This window comes from Pongo pygmaeus, chromosome 6 (assembly GCF_028885625.2).
Source record: "Pongo pygmaeus isolate AG05252 chromosome 6, NHGRI_mPonPyg2-v2.0_pri, whole genome shotgun sequence".
Taxonomy (NCBI): Eukaryota; Metazoa; Chordata; class Mammalia; order Primates; family Hominidae; genus Pongo; species Pongo pygmaeus.
The window spans coordinates 90,871,963-90,894,567 of NC_072379.2; the positions used below are offsets into that span (position 1 = coordinate 90,871,963).

At 44.9% G+C, this 22,605-nt stretch overlaps 1 protein-coding gene across 2 annotated transcripts in view; it reads left to right on the top strand.

Annotated features, from left to right (window-relative positions):
- Positions 1 to 6,795: 6,795 nt before the first annotated feature.
- TMEM243 (transmembrane protein 243) overlaps positions 6,796 to 22,605 on the top strand; it is a 28,454-nt gene continuing 12,644 nt past the window's right edge. The window contains exons 1-2 of one of the 2 annotated variants that reach the window (XM_054494069.2): positions 6,796 to 7,053; positions 7,721 to 8,013. In XM_054494069.2, the coding sequence (XP_054350044.1) occupies positions 7,936 to 8,013 (78 nt within the window). In that variant the 5' untranslated portion in view covers positions 6,796 to 7,053; positions 7,721 to 7,935. The remainder of the gene's footprint in view (positions 7,054 to 7,720; positions 8,014 to 22,605) is intronic. The other variant, XM_054494068.2, reaches the window with a different exon arrangement.

Sequence of the window (22,605 nt, forward strand, 5' to 3'; positions counted from 1 at the left end):
ATGCCTGGTGCAAAAGTATAAAAATTTAAAAATAGATCTTCTAATTATTTCACAGTGTATTAGCATTTTATTTTATTATGTTATTTTACAGGGGCAAGGTCTCACTCTGTCACCAAAGTTGGAGTATAGTGGTGCAATCACGGCTCACTGCAGCCTTGACATCCCAGGCTCAAGTGATCCACTTTGGGCTCAAGTGATCCTCCCACCTCAGACTACCGAATAGCTGGGACTACATTCACCTGCCACCATGCCCAGCTAATGTATTAGCATTTTAGATCAGTCAGAGTAGAATATAATCTTTCCTTTTACAGATGAGGAAATTGGTACTGACACTGACTTTCCCCAGCTCAGACCAGGCTCAAGTCTCCCAGTTATGGAGGTGGTTGTTCCATAGCACCTGCCTGATATGCAAGGGGTATGTAGAAATCTCATCCTTCTATTCAAAAAGTTTTATCAGTAGGCCCACAGATCCTACCTACACTTAGGAGCACATACAGATTGATGTGTGCAGTTTGTTGCAATGCCTAAGTTCCTTATATCTGTAAATCAATTTTCCCATTACATGACTATTCAGACTATGTGCACCCCCAGCAGTTACTCCCATCTGGCTCCTGTGCTGCTGAAAGACATTTTCTCCCTTAATCTCCTTCTGTTACTTTTCTTTGGAACTGCAGCCTTCCTCCCATCTTGATTTGGTTTTTCCCTTTGCCTTTTTTTCTTGAAGTCCGCTGAGTGAGGCTGTGAGGGTCACACTCAAAGCAGAAGTTTGAAGACTTGTGTTTCTCCCCACTTCCTGCCCTTTAAGAAACATCTCAGTTCAGCAAGACTCAGGCACAGCTTACCTAGTCTACTCTCCTCTCATTCGTGAGTGAAAGCACACATCTTCCAACTTCTCCACTGAGTGTGACCCTCCCTGCATCCAGCTATTTGACATAATTCTATACACCAGCAAGGATTGCATGTAGATAATTACATTGCTCCTATTATAACCCTGACAGGTATTGGATTCTGATTTTTTCCTTTAATTCAGTTCTCACCTTCCTGGACTGACTTTGAACATTGCTTCCTCCCTCACCTTCTCCTGGCTTTACTTTCAGCTTCTGAATACTTTTGCACTTGGCTATAGAAAAAAATCCTATGATGCCACTCTTGTTACTGAGCATATTTTAAGGGGGGAGAAAAGATAAAGGGGCACAAATGCATCATTGCCAGTTTTCTTGTCTTCTCACAAAGGTACAGAACTTCAAAAGAGAGAAAGACTAGTAAAAAAAAATACCCATTTTTGTATTCTTCATGCTCCCTTTCAGTTTCATATGTAAAAGAAAAAACAATATTTTTTTCTACTCACTGTCATCTCAACTTTTGGCACTAACTAAAGAGGAAAAACAATTTTTCTCTGTTCAGTACTTTACTTCTGACATTACCTGGGGTTAGCACACACCCCGCAGGTTAAGAGCTCAGTCTCAAAAGACTTCCCCCACTTCAGGCACCAAGTCCAAGTAGTGCATCCCCACTGACTCACCCTTCTGCCTGCCTTAGCTACAAATCAGGGATTCCTATAGTCCCTTCCTCAAGTTTGATGATTTGCTATGATGACTCACAGAACTCAGGGAAACACTTACATTTACTAGTTTATCATTAAGGATATTATAAAAGATACAGGTGAACAGCCAGATGAAGAAGTACATAAGGCAAAGTCTGAAAGGGTCCTGAGTACAGGAGCTTCTGTCCCTGTGGGATTGGGGTGTGCTACCCACTGGTATGTGGATGTGTTCACTAACCCAGAAACTCTCTGAACTCTGTCTTTTAGTGATTTTTTTAATGGCGGTTTCATCACATAGGCATGATCAATTTTTAATTCAATCTCTAGCCCCTCTTTCTCCCTGGAAGATCTTGGAATGGGGCAATGGGGCTGAAAGTTCCAAGCTTTGAATCATGGCTTTCTGGTGACCAGTCCCCATTCTGAAGCCATTTAGGGGCTCGCCAAGAGTTGACTCATTAAAACAAAAGATGCTTCCATCACCCAAGACATTCTAAGGAATTTTGGAGCTCTGTGCTATGATCTGGCAGTGGAGATCAAATACATATTTCTTGTTATGTCACAATATGCATAGGTATCAATTATACTATATAAATTCTACTTTATATTTACTTTTTCCCTTTAACATTAAATTATATGCATTTTTCCATTTTGCTGCAACTGTTCTAATGTTCACTTTAGTAGATGCATAATATGCATAATTTACAGTGTTAACTGTGTCAGGTGTTTAAAATACATTACTTGATTTAATTCTCACAAAAACCTATAGGACAAGTATCGTTTTATTTATTTCACAAAAGTAAAAACTGAGGCTGATAGGGGTTAAGTAACTTGCTCAAATGTATGCATCTAGTGAGGGTTAAGCCAGGATTCAAACTAATGTCTGTTGACTCAAAAGTCCATGTTAATACTTGTCAGATAATAGAGTGAGGATCCACAGAAGAACTTCAGGCTCATCCAGGGATTCAATACCCCAGAGATTCTGGTAGCTGCACAACAGAGCCACCTAGAAAATAAAAAAAATACTTATGCTGGAGTCTCATCTCCAGAAACTCTGATTTCATTGGTCTGGGTATAGTCTGAGACTATTAAATAACTCCTCAAGTATTTTAATGTCCAACCAGAATTCAGAACCACTTCTTTCCACTGTGACAGCTTTACTGTAGAGACAATAAAACAGAGAAACACAGTTAATTTGCATCTGGAATGAACAGTTATTTAAGTTAATTGTAAAAGTGGCTTTATAAATTACACGCCTCCTGCTAAATTGCAGATGTCTATTCATATACATTTGGGAAGTTAGCATAGAGGTGTATTAATGGTCGCCATGGATGTAGATAACTAACCCTTGCAAAGCATGTCATGAGAAGAGAAAAAGGCCAAGAACAAGGCCCTGGGAGATAATATTTAAGAGATGTGGAGAGGAGGAGCAGAAGAGTTACAGTGAAGGCTATTTCCAGGAATTTTCAATGCTAAATGCTGCAGAAAGGCCATATGAGAGAAGGCCTGAAAAATATCCATTAGATTCAGCTATTAAGTCCTCACTGGAACTTTCATGGGAGAATACTCATGGACTAGTACACCTAAACCAGACTTTCAGTGAGTTGAAGCAAATGTGGGAGGTAAGGAAGTGGATACAATCTGTATGGACTTTCCTACAGAAATTTTGACTTTAAAAATGTTATCAATATGTTCTCAGCTATAAGCCTGAGAATATCCAAATTAAAAGTGACTTTATACAATAGAGATCTCCACTCAAAATACACACACACACACACACACCACATAAGAAGAAGCCAGAGGAGGGTGGTTCACAGGTTTAGACTCTGGTTGGCTTCTTTGGGATACTTTTGGTCACCCTTAATAGTCATAAGATGTTGGAAACATCTCCAAATACCATGTCTTCAACACAAAAATGTCTAAGAAGGTAACTCTCCTCATAGGCCTCTCTCTTACCAGGGAGGAAACCTTCCTGAAAGCCTCCAGTGGACTTGCCCTAATGACTCATTAACCTAAACACTCATATCCCTTCCCACAGCTGCAAGGGAGTCTCAGAAAGTGACTATATGGTGTATTTTTCCTTTACATTCGGAGGTAGGCTCTGTTTTTAGGGAAGAGGGAGGAGAAGGATGGCTGTATAGCCGATTACGAGTTCCACAAAGGGTGTGATGAGAGTGTGGTAGCCAGAGAGAGACATGGGCTCAATGGTGGTTTTTTTTTTTTTTTTTTTTTTGCTTGTTTTAACATGGTTGGAACTGATCATGTTTAAATGTCTTTGAAAGAAAAAATATAATCAGAATAGTGAGACCTCTGTGATCACGGGATGCAATGGGACATAAAATATGAGAGATGGGCAAGAATCTCTTCCATCCTAATTGGAAAGGAGGAGAAATGGAACAGGTTGGATATAGGTGAACGCGCAGTTTTGTTGGGGAGTTGAAGAAATTGCCATCTGATGGCTTCTCTTTCTTCCCTGTGAAGTAGGCAGCTGAGTTATCTGCTGAGAGTAAGGGAGGAGCAGAGAGAGGCCAGGAGACTGAATAAAATAGGCAACATAAGGAGAGTTGCCCAGGCAACGCAGGATTTCCAGATGATTTTAAGGGCACAGTTGAGATTGGCTGCTCTCAATTTAAGATTACTGCAATCAGGGGCATTCATGATTTTTTTTCCCCTTCAGCTGCACTAGACACCTAGTAAGTTACAGGTGTTAAGAACACAGAAGGATTAATATCTCAGGGGACTTTCTGCCCAGGGGTGATAAAATAAATGAGGCAAAAGAATTGAAGATATTATCAAAAGAGCAATCAGAGTGATAAAACACAGAATCTAAATTAGAAGAAAGTGAAAACAGGGGAGTAGATCTACCAGGAGAAAGTCAAGGGACCAAAGGATCAGAGACACTAAGGTGGCCAAATAAATGATATACTGACCGTGAGTGAGAGAACTGGAAGATAAAGCTCACCAAATGGTCTGGATTTATTTCAGGCTTGGTACAGTTCTGAATGTTGACAAAGTCCAGAATGTGAAACGGGAATGAGTGGCTGAAGCAGAATGAAGAGCAAGAATTGATAAGTCATGGTATTGGGAGAGTAAACTCTACAGCCTTGGTCCAATTTGTAAATATAAAGGTGTATGAAATAAGGACTTTTCAAGTTTCAATGTGCATATGAATCTCCCGGGTATTTACTAAAATGTAGATTGCCATTCAGTAGGTTTGGGGTGAGGCTTGAAATTCTGCATTCCTAACAAGGTGATGACCATGTTGCTGGTCTGGAGATCCACACTTTGAGCATAAGGCACTGGAGAATCTTACCATTGACTTCCACATATATTGTCTTCTTTTAAATAATCTTCTATCCCACTTGGCTAAAGGAGGCAGACCTTAGAAGCTAGGTGCCACTTGGTCCCTCCTATTGGCTGGTGGTGAAGAGCTTGATGCAACTATAAATCCATTCATAATCCGGACAGAGACAATAAAAACTCCTTGTGAGAAACTGAACTGAGAAATAGAGACTGGGCCTGCCAAGCAGTGTTGGACACTGGAGCTGTAAGGTCCATTTTCCTTGAGTTTAGCACCAAGACAAACTAAAGCCATATGCAAGTTGAAGTTTTGGGAAGTAGTGATCATGAGGAAGCAGAGGAAGCTGGTTTTTAGGAAAACAAATGGAGCAGAGGCATAGAAAATTGATGAGAAGGGAATAAGCAGCTCTCGAGTGCTAAGGTCATGATACCTTACTCAACCATCCACCTCCAACATAGCCTCCACGGATATCTGGCCTCTCTGGACTGGCTTTTTGCTTCTCCTCCTCATCTTGGCTAACTCACACTCTCCTTTTGGGTCCTGATTTAGAAGGCTTCCTCGAGAAAACTTTTCCTGCCACCTGAAGCTACTGGGTTTCCTCCCATGTATCCCCATAGCATTCCATTGTGTCCAGTTCACAGCACTTGTCATCATTTATGACAGCCACCATTTGGATACTTACTATTTGTTGGTGTCTTATATATTCTTTATTACTTTTTAAAAAACAGTTAAACGTAGATACTATAGTTCCACTTATTATTATGATCTTCACTTTTTACATATGAAGGAGCTCAAGAGAGGTTAGATAACTTGTCTAAGATCACATAGCTTGTCAATGGTGGCATCAGGGTTTGAAGGCAGAAACGATCAACCTCAAAGCTTGTGCTCTTAGCCACCGTATCTCTTTTCTCTAGATTCTAATTATGCATCTCTGTTTTCCACTCTAGCTTCAAGACCATGACTATGCCTGTGTCTTCACCACAATATTACCATGTATGGTAGTTGTCTGGTACATAGCAGATTCTCAAAAGTATTTTGTTGAATGTGGCTGAATGTGAGTGAATAAAGTTATTTGTACCGCCATTCAATCTTCTAAGATAACTGGGTGCAGGATTGTGTAGCATTGCTGTTTTATCAGAAAGTCCTGAGCAAACAAACATGATTTGTAAAATATATAACTTGTAGGTCAGATATGCACCGTACTAATCCTACTCAGTGTTGCAAATTCCAGATCTATGTATCTACATGGTTTGTAGTCCATCCAGTGTCCTAAACTGTTGAGTGGACGCCGGGAATCATGGCTTGGATTCTAAATGTTGTGTGGATACAACGTTCCAACCCAGACCCTCCCTGCACACAAACGTTTTCAGAGCTCTCTTCAATCTCGGCGCTATAGTGCCCTGAGAATCCAGCGTGGCTGTATATTTATCTATGATTCGAAATGCAGAGTGACGTTGTTACTTTTAACTACCTGTCCACCTCCAGTTGTCTATGCCCTAGAGCCTGGAAGACGAGATTGGTACGCGAAGCGCTGGCTCCACAGCTGCAAACTTGCTTAGTCAGAGCCATCACTGGCGGCGTGAGTGGACAAGTCAAATAAGTATCTAGCACTGTCGCCTCCTGACTTTCTATAAACATATAAGATCCCTGTCACAGAACAAATCAAGGCAAACATGCAAACAACTCTAAACCAAAATTACCAGTGACTGCCATTCTGTCCTCGTTAAGCGAAGACTGAGGTGGTTAAAGCAGGTTGATTGTTTTTAAGATGCTTTCAGCCAGGTGCAAGGCTATCTGCAGAAATGTGCTTTGCCCACGTGGATTGCATGGACACTAATTACTAAGGGCTAAGGAGCTGAGAAACGTGCAGCCGCGGAGATTAGCCGCCCCACGGGGAATAAGCTGGCACCTCTAGAAATAAAGCTCCGCAGCCAATGCGGCGCCTCGGTCCACGGGATTGGCGGCCTCGGTTGTGACGCGACCTGGGCGGGCCGACTTGCGACGGAGGCAGCGGGTCCGGGTCGGGGGACCTGAGAAGGAGCCGGGAGGTGACCCACAGCGCTGCGACGGGACCGCGCGATTCCTCCCCCACGCATCTGGCCCGCGTTCCTGGGCCGCCGCACCGGATCCCGGCGTGGGTGCGGACCAAGGGCCCGCTCTCCCCGGCGCGGCCAGGCCCCCCCCAGCGTGCGAGCGCCTAGGGGATGCCGAGGTTTGGCGGGCGCGGGACCAATACGGGCAGGGCCGAGGCGGGATTCTCCCTCTCGCTGTGCCTAGACCGTACTCCTGCTGCGGTTCCGGCAGAGAGCGCGGGGAGAGCAGCGGCGGGAGCTGCGGCGAGCACGCCGGCCCTGGGGTAGATGCAACACATGAGAGGGGATCCAAGTTGCTTGGGTCGGCCCCGGCAGCGACCTGAACCCGCCGCCCTGCGGAAGGGGTGTGCGGAGCGTTGGGCTGTGCTCCGGCAACTTCACTCCTCCCGCCGCCTTCACTCCTCCCGCCGCAGCTGGGGAACGTAGTGGGGAAGACGCAGAAGGCTAGGCGAGGGGTTCTCAATGCGTTCTTCCAAGAAAACTTTTTCTCCCTTGAACATGAAGGAATACGTGCTTAACGTAGAAAATTGGGAAAACGTGGGAAATTATTGTGTAAAAAATGGGGGGCGACGTGTGGGAGTCACTCCCGGGGCGAGGGGACTGCGATTTGATGTGCTAACCACAGCCGGGGGCGAGCGGCGGGCGGCGCTGCTCTGGGGGCCCAGAGGGGCGGAGAGCCACGCGGCGCCGAGGGCTGAGATTTGAGGAAGTGGGAGCTGCCCGGGCGGGGGCGTCCCGCTGAGAGTCCGCCACGCAGTGTTTGTTTCCTTTCACTTCCTGCGGCAGCTGCTCAAGATGAGGAGGTGCGCGGGGCCGGGGCGGAGCGGTCGCGTTCCCCGCGTGTGAGCCCCCACCCATCCCTGGCGCCAGCGCTTCCCCGACCACTCGGGTTCGGCTATGCGGGAGCCGTGAGGAGGAGGCTTGCAGTCGTGGACCTGAGACCTCGGGAGGTCATGCTGGCTTGCTTTTAAGTGGCTTGGGGAAAGTGAAGAAACCCCAAAATGGAGGACTTTGCTACCAGGACCTACGGCACCAGTGGCCTGGACAACAGACCTCTGTTTGGGGAGACGTCCGCCAAGGTGAGTGCGGATTGTGACTCCAGACTGGTATGGGGGGTGTGTCTGCCGCCTGCCCTCCCGCGGAGTCCGGGCTGTGTCCTTCTGCGGCTCCTAAAAGCACTTTTAGGGAGGAAGCTGGTTCTGCAATCCCGCTTCCCTCTCAAGATGTTTGCCCTGCCAATCGTCGCCTGCTTTGGGACATGGTTGGCTAACAGCCTTGAAGGCTGGAGTGGAGAAAAGTTCAGAAAGTTCGGGGTTGTTAGAAGCCCTTATGGGTAGTGCGGAACCCCCTCCAGAGGGGAGGTTGATTTAGTGGTTGTACAGCTGCACCTCCAGCAGGAGTACTGACCCTCCAGAGACTTCAGGTATGCGCCCAAAGCTTCCTAAGAGAGCCGAGAAGGGGTGCTTCTGATTCCTGTTTACATAGAACTCATAAGGTTTCATTCCTGAGCTGTGAAGCAGCCAAGCAAGGAAAGGGGAGAGGCTTGAGGTGAGGAGTTCTTGAATGATGGCCTCCATTCCAGAAAGTGATCAAGGGGTCCCTGAACCTGAACAGGCTACCGTACATTATTCTAGGCTTTAAAATGTGTAACACCTTTTAAAAAGGGTTAATTATGTGATGTCCTGGGCCAACAATTGAGGAGAGATCTTTTTCTATCGTCAGCATTAACTTTCTGAGTAGTTTGGGCAAGATCTGCCTGGTTTATTTTTTCACCTAAAAGTGGCATTGGTTGGCTGGTCCCAGTGCAGTAGTGTTGACAACTAATTGATCATAGCCCGTTACAGATTTCTTTGTTCCTTCTCCAATCTCCCAGCTTCACTTGACTGGCCTGAAAGAAGGAAAAAAAAAAAAAAGGTGGCATTGGTGATCTTTGACCTCTGATAAAGTGCTTTCTGCTCTCGAAAGGTAATGCACTTGTAGAGTCCAGAGCTTCCGGGATTTCTTAGTTTTGGCAGGAGCCCTCCAGCAGACAGGATAGGGAACTGGTAAACCTGGCAGTCTGGGGAATAGCCCTGAATTTGGAAGCTATGAGGCTGCCACAGGACTACTTTATTTTTTAAACTCCACGTGGATTTTACTTTCTCTTCTCAAAATGTTTTAATATGAAAGCGTTTTAAACTCGATCTCCGGGAAGATGCACCTTGTTCATCTTGTGGCTTTGTATAATCCCAGCCCACAGTGCTTCTGGTTTGAGACGCATTCCTCCTCCAGTAGATGTTCCATCTTAGGCAAACGTTATTGACCATTATGTACTTGGCCCTGGGGAGCCAAGGAACCCTATCAGGTGGAGAAAAAAATGTAGACAAATGTGATGTGGTTGGATCTGTGCTACGACAGGGACATGTTAGGGTACAGACAAGAACTGGTTGCTTTTGTATGGGAAATTTGTCCATCTGTCCCAAGAACTAAGAGAGTGCCTCCCCAGTGTGCTTCAGCACATAGATTGGGGTTCTGGGTGATCCAGATCTTTGACCTCTTTTAACTCATAGCTCTTGTAATTATAGAGGTAGATGACTTGGTAATGGACTTGTCCATTTATGCAGGCACTTAGAAATATTGATGTTTTCTGAACAGCTTGGGCCAAAACGTCCAATGATTTCAGTTTCCTATTGCCCATGATCCATTTGAAACCCATTCAAGAACTTTACTATTCCAAATGTATCTTTTATTGTGTACTTACTTACTACAAGAATATATCGCACTAGGATTATTTAGGAAACTTTAGGGCATTGTAATAATAGCTTCAGCTATTCAGAGAAAAAAGTTAATATATATTAATTCCTGATCTCTCAAAATTTCTCCCTTTAGCTCCTTCTGTGAAGTTGACAGGGTGATTGGACATAGATAAATTCTACAGAATGGAGAAGGGAGAGAGACCCCTGGTCTGAGGTGGGAGAAAACATGTATCTTATAAATGGAGATGCCACATCTGAGAGAGGAGAGGCGTCCATATGTGTTCATAGCAAATGAAGATTTGAGGGCCTGAGGAGGGTAAGGCCCAGGAATGGAGCCTCAATAGTGAAAGGGTAGGACACATTACAGTGGATCCATTTCCACAGAGGCAGCAACTGCTAGAGCAGGATCCTGGGGACTCTGAGAAACCCATCACTTGCTCTCGTGTGTGGGTGTCTGCAGCTTGCTGTTTTACATGCCAGGAAACGACACAATAGCCACTTCACAGTGGAAACTTGCTGTTAGTGAACTACAAGTTCTGAGAACATCGAGAAAGAATAAAAGCCCAGTTCCTATCCTAGTCTCGCAGGTGGTTTCCTGTGCATTTTGTAATCTTACTTGCTTTATGAGAACTGACACATATAGCCTCTTAACTTTAGGTGCAAACTCTAAGGCAAAGAGAACTGAAGCTCAAAGAGCAGAGAAGAGTCTAGAGTATGTGTTTCCTCAGTGCCAGGCAACATGGGTGGCCATTCAGCTTTCCCTTGTTTGATCATCAGATTCTTTTGTGAGATGGGTGTTCTTATTTCTGTTTTACAACTAAGGAAGTGGAACCCTCAGAGAGAGTTACGTGTTCAGTCATACAAGTAGTTTCCTCTGGTAATGCTTCACCAACTCCCTTTCATGAGTTGAATAGTGAAGTCAGTAATTAGGCAGTTTTTGCTTCTCAAAGCGCTCCAGACATCTGCATACCTGTTGCCCTTTCACAGAAAATAGGGGTTGAAGTGGTTTGCCCCAAGTCGTGAGGTGAGACATAATGAAATCTATTATAGAACAATGACTATTAATATATAACTAAGTTGGCCTTGAGCAGCACCCTCTTGGGGAATCCCTGAAGGAACTTTTTTTACCTTTATGTGTGCTGAGTGCACATAGTGATTTCAGTTACTGAAATCTCAGATTTATTCAATCTTTAGCATGAAAATTGTTCATTCTAAGTTATTCCTATTTAGGAATAGCTTTACAGGCATAGTCATGGAGAGAAAGGCAAAGTGAAACAGTTCTCTATTGTTCCATAAATATCTAAGGGATTTTTTTCTCTTTGAGGCAGTGTCTCAGTTTGTCACTCACATCGGAGTGCAGTGGCCTGACCACGGCTCACTGCAGTCTCAACCTCCTGGGCTCAAGTGATTCCCCCACTTCAGCTTCCTGAGTAGCTGGGACTATAGGCGCCTTCTACCAAGCCTGGCTAACTTTTTTTTTTTTTTTGAGACGGAGTCTCGCTCTGTCGCCCAGGCTGGAGTGCAGTGGTGCAATCTCGGCTCACTGCAAGCTCTGCCTCCCAGGTTCATGCCATTCTCCTGCCTCAGCTTCCCGAGCAGCTGGGACTACAGGCACCTGCCACCACACCTGGCTAATTTTTTTGTATTTTTAGTAGAGACGGGGGTTTCACCGTGTTAACCAGGATGGTCTCGATCTCCTGACCTCGTGATCTGCCCGCCTTGGTCTTCCAAAGTGCTGGGATTACAGGCGTCAGCCACCACGCCTGGGCCTTTTTAATTTGTTGTAGAGATGGGGCTTCCTGTATTGCTCAGGCTGGTCTCAAACTCGTGGCCTCAAGCGATCCTCCCACCTCAGCCTCTCAAAGTTCTGGGATTATAAGCTTGAGCCATCGTGCCTGTCCTAGGGATTATTGACAAAAAAGGAAAGGTGTTCGTCTTTTGTAAGAAACATAGACCTCATTCCTTGATACCTATGGAATTTTCATGTTAGGTTGGCTATCTTATGAATCCTAATTTGAATGTCCAGATGCTTTTTACATCTTTTTTAAACCATTCCCAAGTTTTATGCTATAGTACTGCTCTTTCAGGTGAAAAATATGGCACAGATACCAAGATGATAAGAAATATCTGAAGTTTCCAAGCCTGTGTTATGGCTTAGCATTTTCTAAAAGAGTGCTGTCCAGTAGAAATATGATGTGAGCAGCCATATATGTAATTTACATTTCTTAGTAGCCATATGAAAAAGTATAAAGAAACAAGTGAAATATTAATAATTTTATTTAACCCCTTATTTCCAAAATATTAATACTATCATTTCAACATATAATCAATATTTAAAAAAATTTTTTTTAACTAGGCATGGTGGCTCAGGCCTGTAATCCCAGCACTTTGGGAGGCTGAGGTGGGAGAATCACTTGAGCCCAGGATTTTGAAACCAGCCTGAGCAACAAAATGAGATCCTGTCACACACACACAAAAAATTAGCTGGTCATGGTGGCACCCACCTGTGGTCCCAGCTGCAGGCTCGCACCACTGAACTGCAGCCTGGGTGACAGAACAAGACTCTATCTCAAACAAAAAACAAACTGAGATACTTTTACAATTTTTTTGTATGAAGCCTTTGAAATCCAGTGTGTATTTTACATTAACAGCCCATCTGAATTCACGCTAGCCATGTTTCAGATGCTCAGTAACCACGTATGACTAGTACAGGCTGATGTCCCAAATCCAAAATCCAAAATGCTCCAAAATCCAAAACTTTTTGAGCACTGACTTGATGCTACAAGTGGGAATTTCCACACAAAAGTACTTAACACAAACTTCATTTCATGCACAAAAATTTTAAAAATATAAAAGTTGTCTTCCAGGCTATGTGTGTAAGGTGTATGTGAAACAAATGTTGTGCTTAGACTTGTGTCCCACCCCAAGATCTCATTATGTATATGTAAATATTCCAAAGCCCGAAAAAATATCTGAAATCAGAAACGCTTCTGGTCCCAAGCATTTTGGATAAGGGATACCCAACCATTTCAGACAGCTTAGTTTTAAAGCAGCTGAAATGTTATGGTGATTCCATAACCAAGTTTGTGAAACATTTTTCTTTGTTGTGGGCTTTGGAAGCTTAAATATGCCAATTTTCACTGTGACTCTAGTTGGTGAGGGTGGATGAGTAGCACTTTATAAACTGTTTAGGTGGTGTGGCCTTTTTAGCCCTAGCACAATGCCTTACTCAAGTCTTACCTCCAGCTCCTTAGAGCATTCACTAGATAAGTTTCTACAGAATATACTTTGGGAAACATGGTTCAGTGAATCGCCTTCCTCTGCTTTTCCCTCCCATCCTGTCCCCTAGGGTAAACTAAAACCTGGAAATGTTCTCCCCTCTTCTGCCCACAACTACCTTTAAAAGTTTGCTTTAGTACAAGCTTTAGTACACAGTTTGGACAGTCTTTCCCACTGTCTTGTGTTAGAAGAGCACTGAATTATTCTCAGGGCTTTTGACAGTCTTGATCTCGACTTGTTAGCTGGCTGTGGTATCATCTGAAGTCAGTTTCAGTCCATCTAGACTGGTGAAACTAGGAGAAGAGGGAGAGAATGGTTTTCTCGAGAAAGCAAAGCAGCATCCTATAGCTAGGGCAAATGGGAGAAGAATGAACACTCTCCACTTGGTGCCATGTAGTGCAAACCAGTTTCTAGATCAGCCCACTCTGTGGGTGGTCACTGATCACAAAATAAGTGACTCATCCTGTAAGAAGGGTGGTGACAGTTCTTGCTCCTTTATTCCTTCTTGGATGTGATACATAAAGTCAATGATTTGGGGAGAAGGCACATACACTGAATTCCTCAGTAGATTACCATAGTGAGAGGGAGGCCCTCTGTGGAGGGGGCAAGTTTAGTGGGCTCTGAGGGTCAGATCTTTGGTTCTAAAGACAAAAGTATCTTCCTTTATCCTCATACCCTCAATAAAAAAAAAAGAAAAGAAAACAAAGACGGTGAAAAGCAAGGGCTTTTTACGATTAGTGTTAGTCAAGCAATTCAAACTTGGAGCATTTGGCCTCGGCAAATAATCATGTAAGATTAGAGTTGCTACTTCATGCCATTTTTGTTGTCGCTTATTTAAGAACAAGGCTCAGTAGGGATGATAATAAAATAATTTTTAAAAATGCAAAGCAGAGAAAAAGAATAAAGCTATGATTAAGATAGCTGGGTCTGTGCCAGCAGCCCCTTCCTCTGTCTTAGAGCTACCAATGCTGTTCTCTGAGAAGTGCAGGCTTTAGTTTATTTCCTCTATATAGAGCTTCTAGGTGATCAAGCACAGCTATTTCTCTCAAAGGAGGGTTAGTCACCCAAAGGTGAAACAGTTCTCTCCTCTCCTCTCATTCAGCCTGCCAAAACAACTTTGCCTTTTTTTGTGTGTGCTAGAAAAGTAATTAGGAAAAATAAATGCCATCACTTTTTCTTTAGTACTCTATGTAAGTTTTCTGTCTTCCACCCCTAGATCAGTGGACTGTAATCTCTGGGTGTGGGGCCCAGGCGCTGGTATTTCTGGAAGGTCCTCAGGGGATGCTGGTGCATAGGAAGGGTTGAGATGCACTGGCCTTACTCTTGCTCTGTGTAAGCCCAGTCCAAGCTAATACCTCTCCATGGACCCCTTTCTTTTAGCTGCCTCTTTGCTCTTCATAAATGTCGTTCTCCTTTCTGCTATGTCCCCTCTTCTCTAAATATCTGAATTCTGCTCAGTCTGATTCCCTACTTTAGAACCTTCCCTGTAATCCAGTCTCTTCTCACTTTCCTTCTGTGAGCCTGGCTGTCAAAGATGTCCCCTGGCACTTTCTCCTTGTGCTGTGAGGGACTCATGTAGGTCTTGCCTCCTAACTATAGAATAAGCTCTTCTTTAATGGTAGGTGCCAGTTTCCTCATTTTTGTAGCCTTTTTAGGTCTAGGGACAATGGCTTACCAAGTTCTTGATTTCATGTATATTAAGTTTTAAGCAAAGTGAGAATTTAGCATTATCAAAAAGTAACCTACATTCTTGGGACATTCTGAGCTCACAGTAGAAGGCAGGGACTGTTTAGCAACCTCGATATGCTAGATATCAAAACAGGAAGTGATGCTTCAAGCTCTCATGCAAGTAAAATCATTTTTCTCTTTCTTTTTCTTTCTGCTAAGCTGTATGTAGCAGAGGCCAGTAGTAAATACAATATTGTATTTAAAAAAAAAAAACTTAAACTGAGTTCTGGTCTCTCAGAAGCTGATGGTCTACTGAGTTTTCTCTGGATGTGATTTTTGCTGGTCTTTGGTAATATCCTTTGCTTACTGAATTGAGTCACTTTTTTCTTATAGTTGGCTCATAGGCTATGTATGGGTATAGTGACCATATTTTCTGAGTTGCTGAAGGGACATATGGGTGGATAAACCTCGGTGTCCCTGTGAGAATGGTGGAATGCATTTGAAATTGGGGCCAGGGTGTGAGGCCAGCTCAGCTCTCTCTCAGCTCTGAGGAGCCTGATCTCTCATTGGTAAGATTCCCCCTTAGACATGGTATAAATAGTGCAAATACCATATTAGCTGCCATTTACTGACCCTCTACTGAATGTCAGATACTCTCTTGTAGGGGCTTTCTATGTATTCTCTTCTAATCCTTATTACGACTTCACATGGTAGACATTGTACAAATATGAAAACTAAGGCTTAAAAGTTGTAACTTTTAAAATACAGGTCCACGTGTAGCAGTGGAGGTCATGTGTTTGGGAGAGAATCGAGTGTAAAAGTTGTAACGGGTGGGTGTGCCCGAATTCTCATAAATGTTTTCTCTTGCACATCCCGTGCTCTTGGCACTGTTCAAAGTCTGGTATTGCTTTGGGAAGTCTCAGAGCAGTAGTACCTATGGGTCATAATTCACTGCGTCCTAGAGTTAGCCAGTGAGACAGAATGTCTCCTTCCTTTCCACCTGTGTGGCTGCTATACCTCTGGTTGTCTCTAGTGACAGTGCAAGGGGAAGCTCCTGTACAGTCAGAGCCATGCTACTCTGAGGGACCCATATTAAATCCCTGGACACAGGGCTTGAGGTTTCTTTATTCAGCTGGGCTCAAAATAAACCTTCTCCCACATTTTGCATCCTCTCATGCTTTTTCCTGGCCCCTTAGGCTTCTGACTAGGCCACTTACACAGCTTTCATGGTGAGAAGTTGTCTGCTGTGATTTGGAAGAAGAGAAGCAAAGTCATTTCTGAGAATCAAACTTTTATTTATGGTATTGGGACCCTTAAGTTTGCTTGAGAAATGCAGAACTTTGGAGGCAAAATTGTAGGATGTGGCTCAAGGGTCTGAATCACTCAGTCCAGGTAAACAATGGTAGGAAGTAGCACCCTTTGGGCATTTAATACTTGCTGAATGTGTTGCCTTGCTCTTTCCCCATCCCAGGAGAAGATAATCATTGTCTTCAGTGACCTGAGGAACTCGTGGGTAGGGAGGGTAAGGGATGAGTATAAAATGGGATTGAGCCTTTTATAAAAGGAAGAACAAAGTGCCAGGAGGTATTGTTCCTAGACCAAACTGAGGGTCGGGCTGCTATTTCTGGTGGCCCAATAATGAGATGCAGTTGAGGAGCTGAATGTTAATAGCTAAGACAATGGGGAAAATGTCCCCAGGGAATTTCAGAGAGCTTCACAGCAGCCCCCCCACTACAGGCCCTGAGGCCTGTCAAGGAAAAATGGTTTTGTGGATCAGGTCCTGGGCCCCAGTGCCCTGTGTCACAGCTGCTCCAGCTCCAGCTGTGGCTAAAAGGGGCCAAGATATAGCTTGAGCTGTTGCTTAAGAGGGTCCAAGTCCCAAACCTTGGTGGTTTCCACGTGCTGTTGGGTCTGTGGGTGCACAGAAGGCAAGAGTTTGGGAGCCTTTGCCTAGATTTCAGAGGATGTATGGAAATGCTTGGATGTCCAGAAGTTTGCTGCAAGGGGGAGCTGTTATGGATTGCATTGTATGCCTGGAAAAGCCACAGACAGCGCTAGCCTGTGAAAGCAGCTGTGGGGGCTGTACCCTGCAGAACCACAGGGTGGAGTTGCTCAAGGCCTTAGGAGCCCACTGCTTGCATTAGTGTGGCCTAGATGTGAAACATAGAGCCAAAGGAGGTTATTTTGGAGCTTTAAGACTTAATGACTGCCCTGCTGGGTTTTAGACTTGCATGGGGCCTGTAGCCCCTTCATTTTGGCTGATTTCTCCCTTTTGGAATGGGTCTGTTTACCCAAAGCCTGTAACCCCCATTGTATCTTGGAAGTAACCAACTTGTTTTTGATTTTACAGGCTCATAGGTGGAAGGGACTTGCTTTGTCTCAGATGAGACTTTGGACTTAGACTTTTGAGTTAATGCTGGAATGAGTTAAGACTTTGGGGGGACTGTTGGGAAGGCATGATTGGTTTTGAAATGTGAGAAGGACATGAGGTTTTGGAGGGCCCAGGGGCTGAATGACATGGTTTGGCTGTGTCCTTACCCAAATCTCATGTCAAATTGTAATCTCCACATGTTGAGGGGCAGGGAGGAACGTGATCGGGTCATGGGGGCAGTTTCTAATGGTTTAGCACCATCCCCCAGTGCTGTCTCATGAACGAGGTCTCATGACATCAGATGGTTTAAATGCATGTGGCAGTTCCCCACTCCCGCACGCTTCCCCGCTCCTGCCCTCCCCATCTGTCCCCCTTCCCCTCCTCTGTCTCTCTCTGTCCCCTCCTCCCCCTCCTCTCGCTCTCTGTCCCCCCTCCCTCTCCTCTGTCTCTCTGTCTCTGTCCCCCCGTCTCTCTCTCTCTCTGTCCCCCTCCCCTCTGTTTCTCTCTCACTGTCCTCTCTCTGTCTCGCGCGTGGTCACTGTCTCACTGTCTCGCGCTCTCACTGTTTCACTGTCTCTCTCACTGTTTCACTGTCTCTCTCACTGTTTCACTGTCTCTCTCACTGTTTCACTGTCTCTCTCACTGTTTCACTGTCTCTCTCACTGTCTCACTGTCTCTCTCACTGTCTCTCTCACTGTCTCACTGTCTCTCTCACTGTCTCACTGTCTCTCTCACTGTCTCACTGTCTCTCTCACTGTCTCACTGTCTCTCTCACTGTCTCACTGTCTCTCTCACTGTCTTACTGTCTCTCTCTCTCACTCTTTCACTTTCACTCTCGCACTTTCTCTCCCACCTCTCTCTCTTCCCCTCTTCCCCCCTCTCAACCTCTTCTCCCCAGTCTCTCTCATTCCCACCCTTTCCCACCCCCTCATGCTGCCATGTAATATGTGGCTTGCTTCCCCTTCACATTCCACCATGATTGTAAGTTTCCTGAGGTCTCCCCAGCCATGTGGAACTGTTATTCAGTTAAACCTCTTTTTTTTTATAATTACCCAGTCTCAGGTAGTTCTTTCTAGTAGTGTGAGAATGGATGTAAAGACTTCAAGGGTAGGACTGGGAACCTGAGGAGAGCTGGAGCTTCAAACCACTTCCCGGAGAGAAGCAGGGGCAGTCCACCCAAAATAAGAGGCCATGGAAATACAGTGAAGGCCCAGGTGAGGATAGAAAACATGAATTTGTAGTAAGCCCAGTTAGTGTGTTATTTCAACTAATATTGATTATCTCTCCTGCTAGCCATCGTGGTTGGCAGAGGGATATGGCCAGGGCCATCACCCAGCCATATGGTGGCATCTTTGTACAATCGGAAGGGTATTTACACCCTGGGTAGTGGGAGCCCTCATAAACATGTGGCTTGGCTTTGTCTGAATTAGAAAAATGTGCTGTTGCCTCTGGGTAGATGCAGGCTGATGCCAGGGTGCAAAACTTGGAAAGTGCAACATTGGGCTGAACTTCAGCTATATAGCCATATATGGTGGCCCAAAATTCAACAGTGAACAAGGAAAACATGTTCCTTACCTTCCCAGACCTTCCAAGGTAGAGGAAGAGACAGAGGAGTAAACTGACATTTGTAGTTAGGATAGCTTAAAGACTTCAGAGCAAGGCCTATTGCTGGTATCTAGAAGTGGTTGGAGGTTTGGGGGTGACCTGGAGCTGAGTTTTCAAAGAAAGTATCAGAACTGTACCCTGCAAAGCACAGGGGCGGAGCCGCCCAAAACAATGGGAACCTACCTCTTGCATCAGCATGACCTGGATATGAGACATTGGAGCTTTAAAAATTGACTGCCCTGCTGGTTTTTGGATTTGCATGGGGCCTGTAGCCCCTTTGTTTTGGCCAGTTTTTCTGATTTTGGAATGTGTGTATTTACCCAATGCCCATACTCCCATTGTATCTAGGAAGTAACTAACTTGCTTTTGATTTTACAGACTCATAGGTGGACTTGTCTCAGATGAGACTTCAGACTGTGGACTTTTGAGTTAATGCTGAAATGAGTTAAGACTTTAGGGACTGTTGCAAAGGCATGATTGGTTTTGAAATGTGAGGACATGAGATTTGGGAGGGGCCAGGGATGAAATTATATGGTTTGGCTGTGTCTCTACTCAAATCTCCTCCTGAATTGTAGCTCCCATAATTCACATGTGTTGTGGGAGGGACCTGGTGGGAGATGATTGAATCATGGGGTTGGTTTCCCCCATACTGTTCTCGTGGTAGTGAATAAGTCTCACAAACCCTGGCAGAGTACACAGGGGCATGAGCTCTATTAGGATGCAGTTTGATCATGTGGAACAGCTTCCAGGGGTAGGATGTCTGACAGAGGAGGACACTTGAAGGTGTGAGGTCTAACCTGGAAATCGGATTGAGCACCTGGTAAGGGATGTGGGTCTATAGGACTCCCTGCGATGCTGTCTGAGGAGAAAGACTTCTGTGGAATCACATAGAAAGTTTAGAAGTAACACCAAAAATGGAGTTCTCAATCTTCCTCCACCCTCTACCCTACCTTCTCCCTCAAGAATGTAGTAGGGAATGTCTTCATGGCATTGTCCATCCAGGTTTTTGCTTTTCTGCAAGGACTTTTCTCTGTTTTGCCTTGCCCCTCTCTGGGAGTGTTGGGGACCATTGCCGAAGGATTGATTTGTCAGCTGGAGTTCAGAGCTGTGATGCCTTATAAATCAGTCCTTGATCCTGCCCTAGCAGAAAGTAACTAGGCTTCTACTCAGGAAAACCTGGACCTCAGAGATCCCCATTGTTTACCATTGATATTTCTTTGGGACCAACAGAGCCTAGCCTGGGAGGTATCTGTTAGGGTGTTGCACCTTTGTGGCTGGCAGACCGTGACCTCTTGGTCTGCAGGATCAGGCCACAGCTTCTGTGGTGCCGTTGCATGCCTGCCCTGCAGCAGTGAGGCACATTATGTTCCTATTGACAGGCCAGGCCCTAAGTGGTAAGATGAGATGAATGGTCTCTACTGGTGAGAGGCATTCTAAAGAAAATACTATTGGCCATTTCTGCTTTTGAGTCTTTCGTTTAACAAACATTCACTGAGTGCTTACAGTGTGCCACACTGTCAAGAAGGAAAACAAGTGTAGTAGTTCCCACTAATCCACAGCTTCACTTTTCTAGGCTTCAGTTACCTGTGGTCAGCCGTGGTCCAAAAATATTAAATGGAAAACTTTAGAAATAATTTGTAAGTTTTAAACTGTGCACTGTTCTATGTAATACGATTAACTGTCACTCTGTCCTGCTCCTGCTGGGGACGTGAATCATCCCTTTGTCCAGTAGATGCTACCTGCCTGTTAGTCACTTAGTAGCCATCTCTGTTATCTGATTGAAAAAACAGTATGTATAGGGTTTGGTACTATTTGTGGTTTCAGGCATCCACTGGTGGTCTTGGAGTGTATCCCCTGCCGGTAAGGGGGACTACTTGTAGACTGTCTTTCCCACCATTAACTGCCAGTGTGGGACACAAGCAATATATTTTGATGCAGTTAAGTGTAAAGACTGAGTAAAGTGATGTGGGTGCTCTGAGGGGAGGTGCCCAGGGTGGTGTCCAGAAAGGATTTACAGTGAAGTTGATAGTGTTGAGTTCTGAAGGATGATGATATGGTTTGGCTGTGTCCTCACCCAAATGTCATCTTGAATTTTAGCTCCCATAATTCCCACGTGTTGTGGGAGGGACCTGGTGGGAGATAATTGAATCATGGGGGCAGTTTCCCCCATACTGTTCTTGTGGTAGTGAATAAGTCTCATGAGATCTGATGATTTTATAAGGGGAAGCCCCTTTTGCCTGGCTCTCATTTTCTCTCTTGCCTGCCACCATGTAAGACATACCCTTTGCCTTCTGCCACTTGAAACTGTGAGTCCATTAAACCTTTTTCTTTATAAATTACCCAGTCTCAGGTATGTCTTTATCAGCAGTGTGAAAACGGACTAATACATAAATTGGTACCAGGAGTGGGGTACTTCTGTAAAGATACCCGAGAATGTGGAAGCGACTTTGGAACTGGGTAACAGGCAGGTTGGAACAGTTTGGAGGGCTCAGAAGAAGATAGGAAAAGTTTGGAACTTCCTAGAGACTTGGAGGGCTCACAAGACAGGAAGATGTGGGAAAGTTTCCTTCCTAGAGACTTGTTGAATGGTTTTGACCAAATGCTGATAGTGATATGGACAATAAGGTTCACGCTGAGGTGGTCTCAGATGGAGATGAAGAACTTGTTGGGAACTGGAGTAAAGGTGACTCTTGTTATGTTTTAGCAAAGAGACCAGTGGCACTTTGCCTCAGCCCTAGAGATTTGTGGAACTTTGAACTTGAGGGAGATGAGTTAGGGTATCTGGCAGAAGAAATTTCTAAGCAGCAAAGCATTCAAGAGGTGACTCAGGTGCTGTTAAAAGCACTAAGTTTTAAAAGGGAAACAGAGCATAGAAGTTTGGAAAATTTGCAGCGTGACAATGCAATAGAAAAAAAAAATTCCTAAGGAGAAAATTTGCAGCCTGACAATGCAATAGAAAAAAAAAATTCCTAAGGAGAAATCTAAGTCAGCTGTGGAAATTTGCATAAGTAATGAGGAGCCAAATGTTAATCCCCAAGACAGTGGGGAAAATGTCTCCAGGGCATGTCAGAGACCTTTGAGGCAGCCCCTCCCATCACAGGCCTAGAGGCCTAGGAGGATAAAATGGTTTTGTGGGCTGGGCCCAGGCCCTCTCCTGCTGTATGCAGCTTAGGGACTTGGTGCTGTTTGTCCCAGCAGCTCTAGCCATGGCTAAAAGGGGCCAAGGTACAGCTCAGGCCATGACTTCAGAGCTGCACTGGCAACTTCCATGTGGTGTTGGGTCTGCGGGTGCACAGAAGTCAAGAATTGAGGTTTGGGAACCTTTGCCTAGATTTCAGAGGACATACGGAAACACCTGGATATCCAGGCAGAGGTTGCTGCAGGGCCAGGGCCCTCATGGAGAACCTCTGCTAGGGCAGCAAGGAAGGGAAATGTGGGGTTGAAGCTCCCATACAGAGTCCCCATGGGGCATTGCCTAGTGGAGCTGTGAGAAGGCCACCATCCTCCAGTTGCCAGAATGGTAGATTCACTGAAACTTGCTCCATGTGCCTGGAAAAGCAGCAGACACTCAAGGCCAGCCTGTAAAAGCAGCTGGGAAGGAGGCTGTACCTTGCAAAGCCACAGGGGCAGAGCCACCCAAGACCATGGGAACCTACCTCTTGCATCAGCATGACCTGGATGTGAGACATTGGAGCTTTAAAAATCGACTGTCCTGCTGGTTTTTTGATTTGCATGGGGCCTGTAGCCCCTTTATTTTGGCCAGTTTTTCTCATTTGGAATGTGTGTATTTACCCAATGCCCGTACCCCCATTGTATCTAGGAAGTAACTAACTTTTGATTTTACAGACTTATAGGTGGACTTGTCTCAGATGAGACTTCAGACTGTGGACTTTTGAGTTAATGCTGAAATGAGTTAAGACTTTGGGGGACTGTTGCAAAGGCATGATTGGTTTTGAAATGTGAGGACATGAGATTTGGGAGGGGCCAGGGATGAAATTGTATGGTTTGGCTGT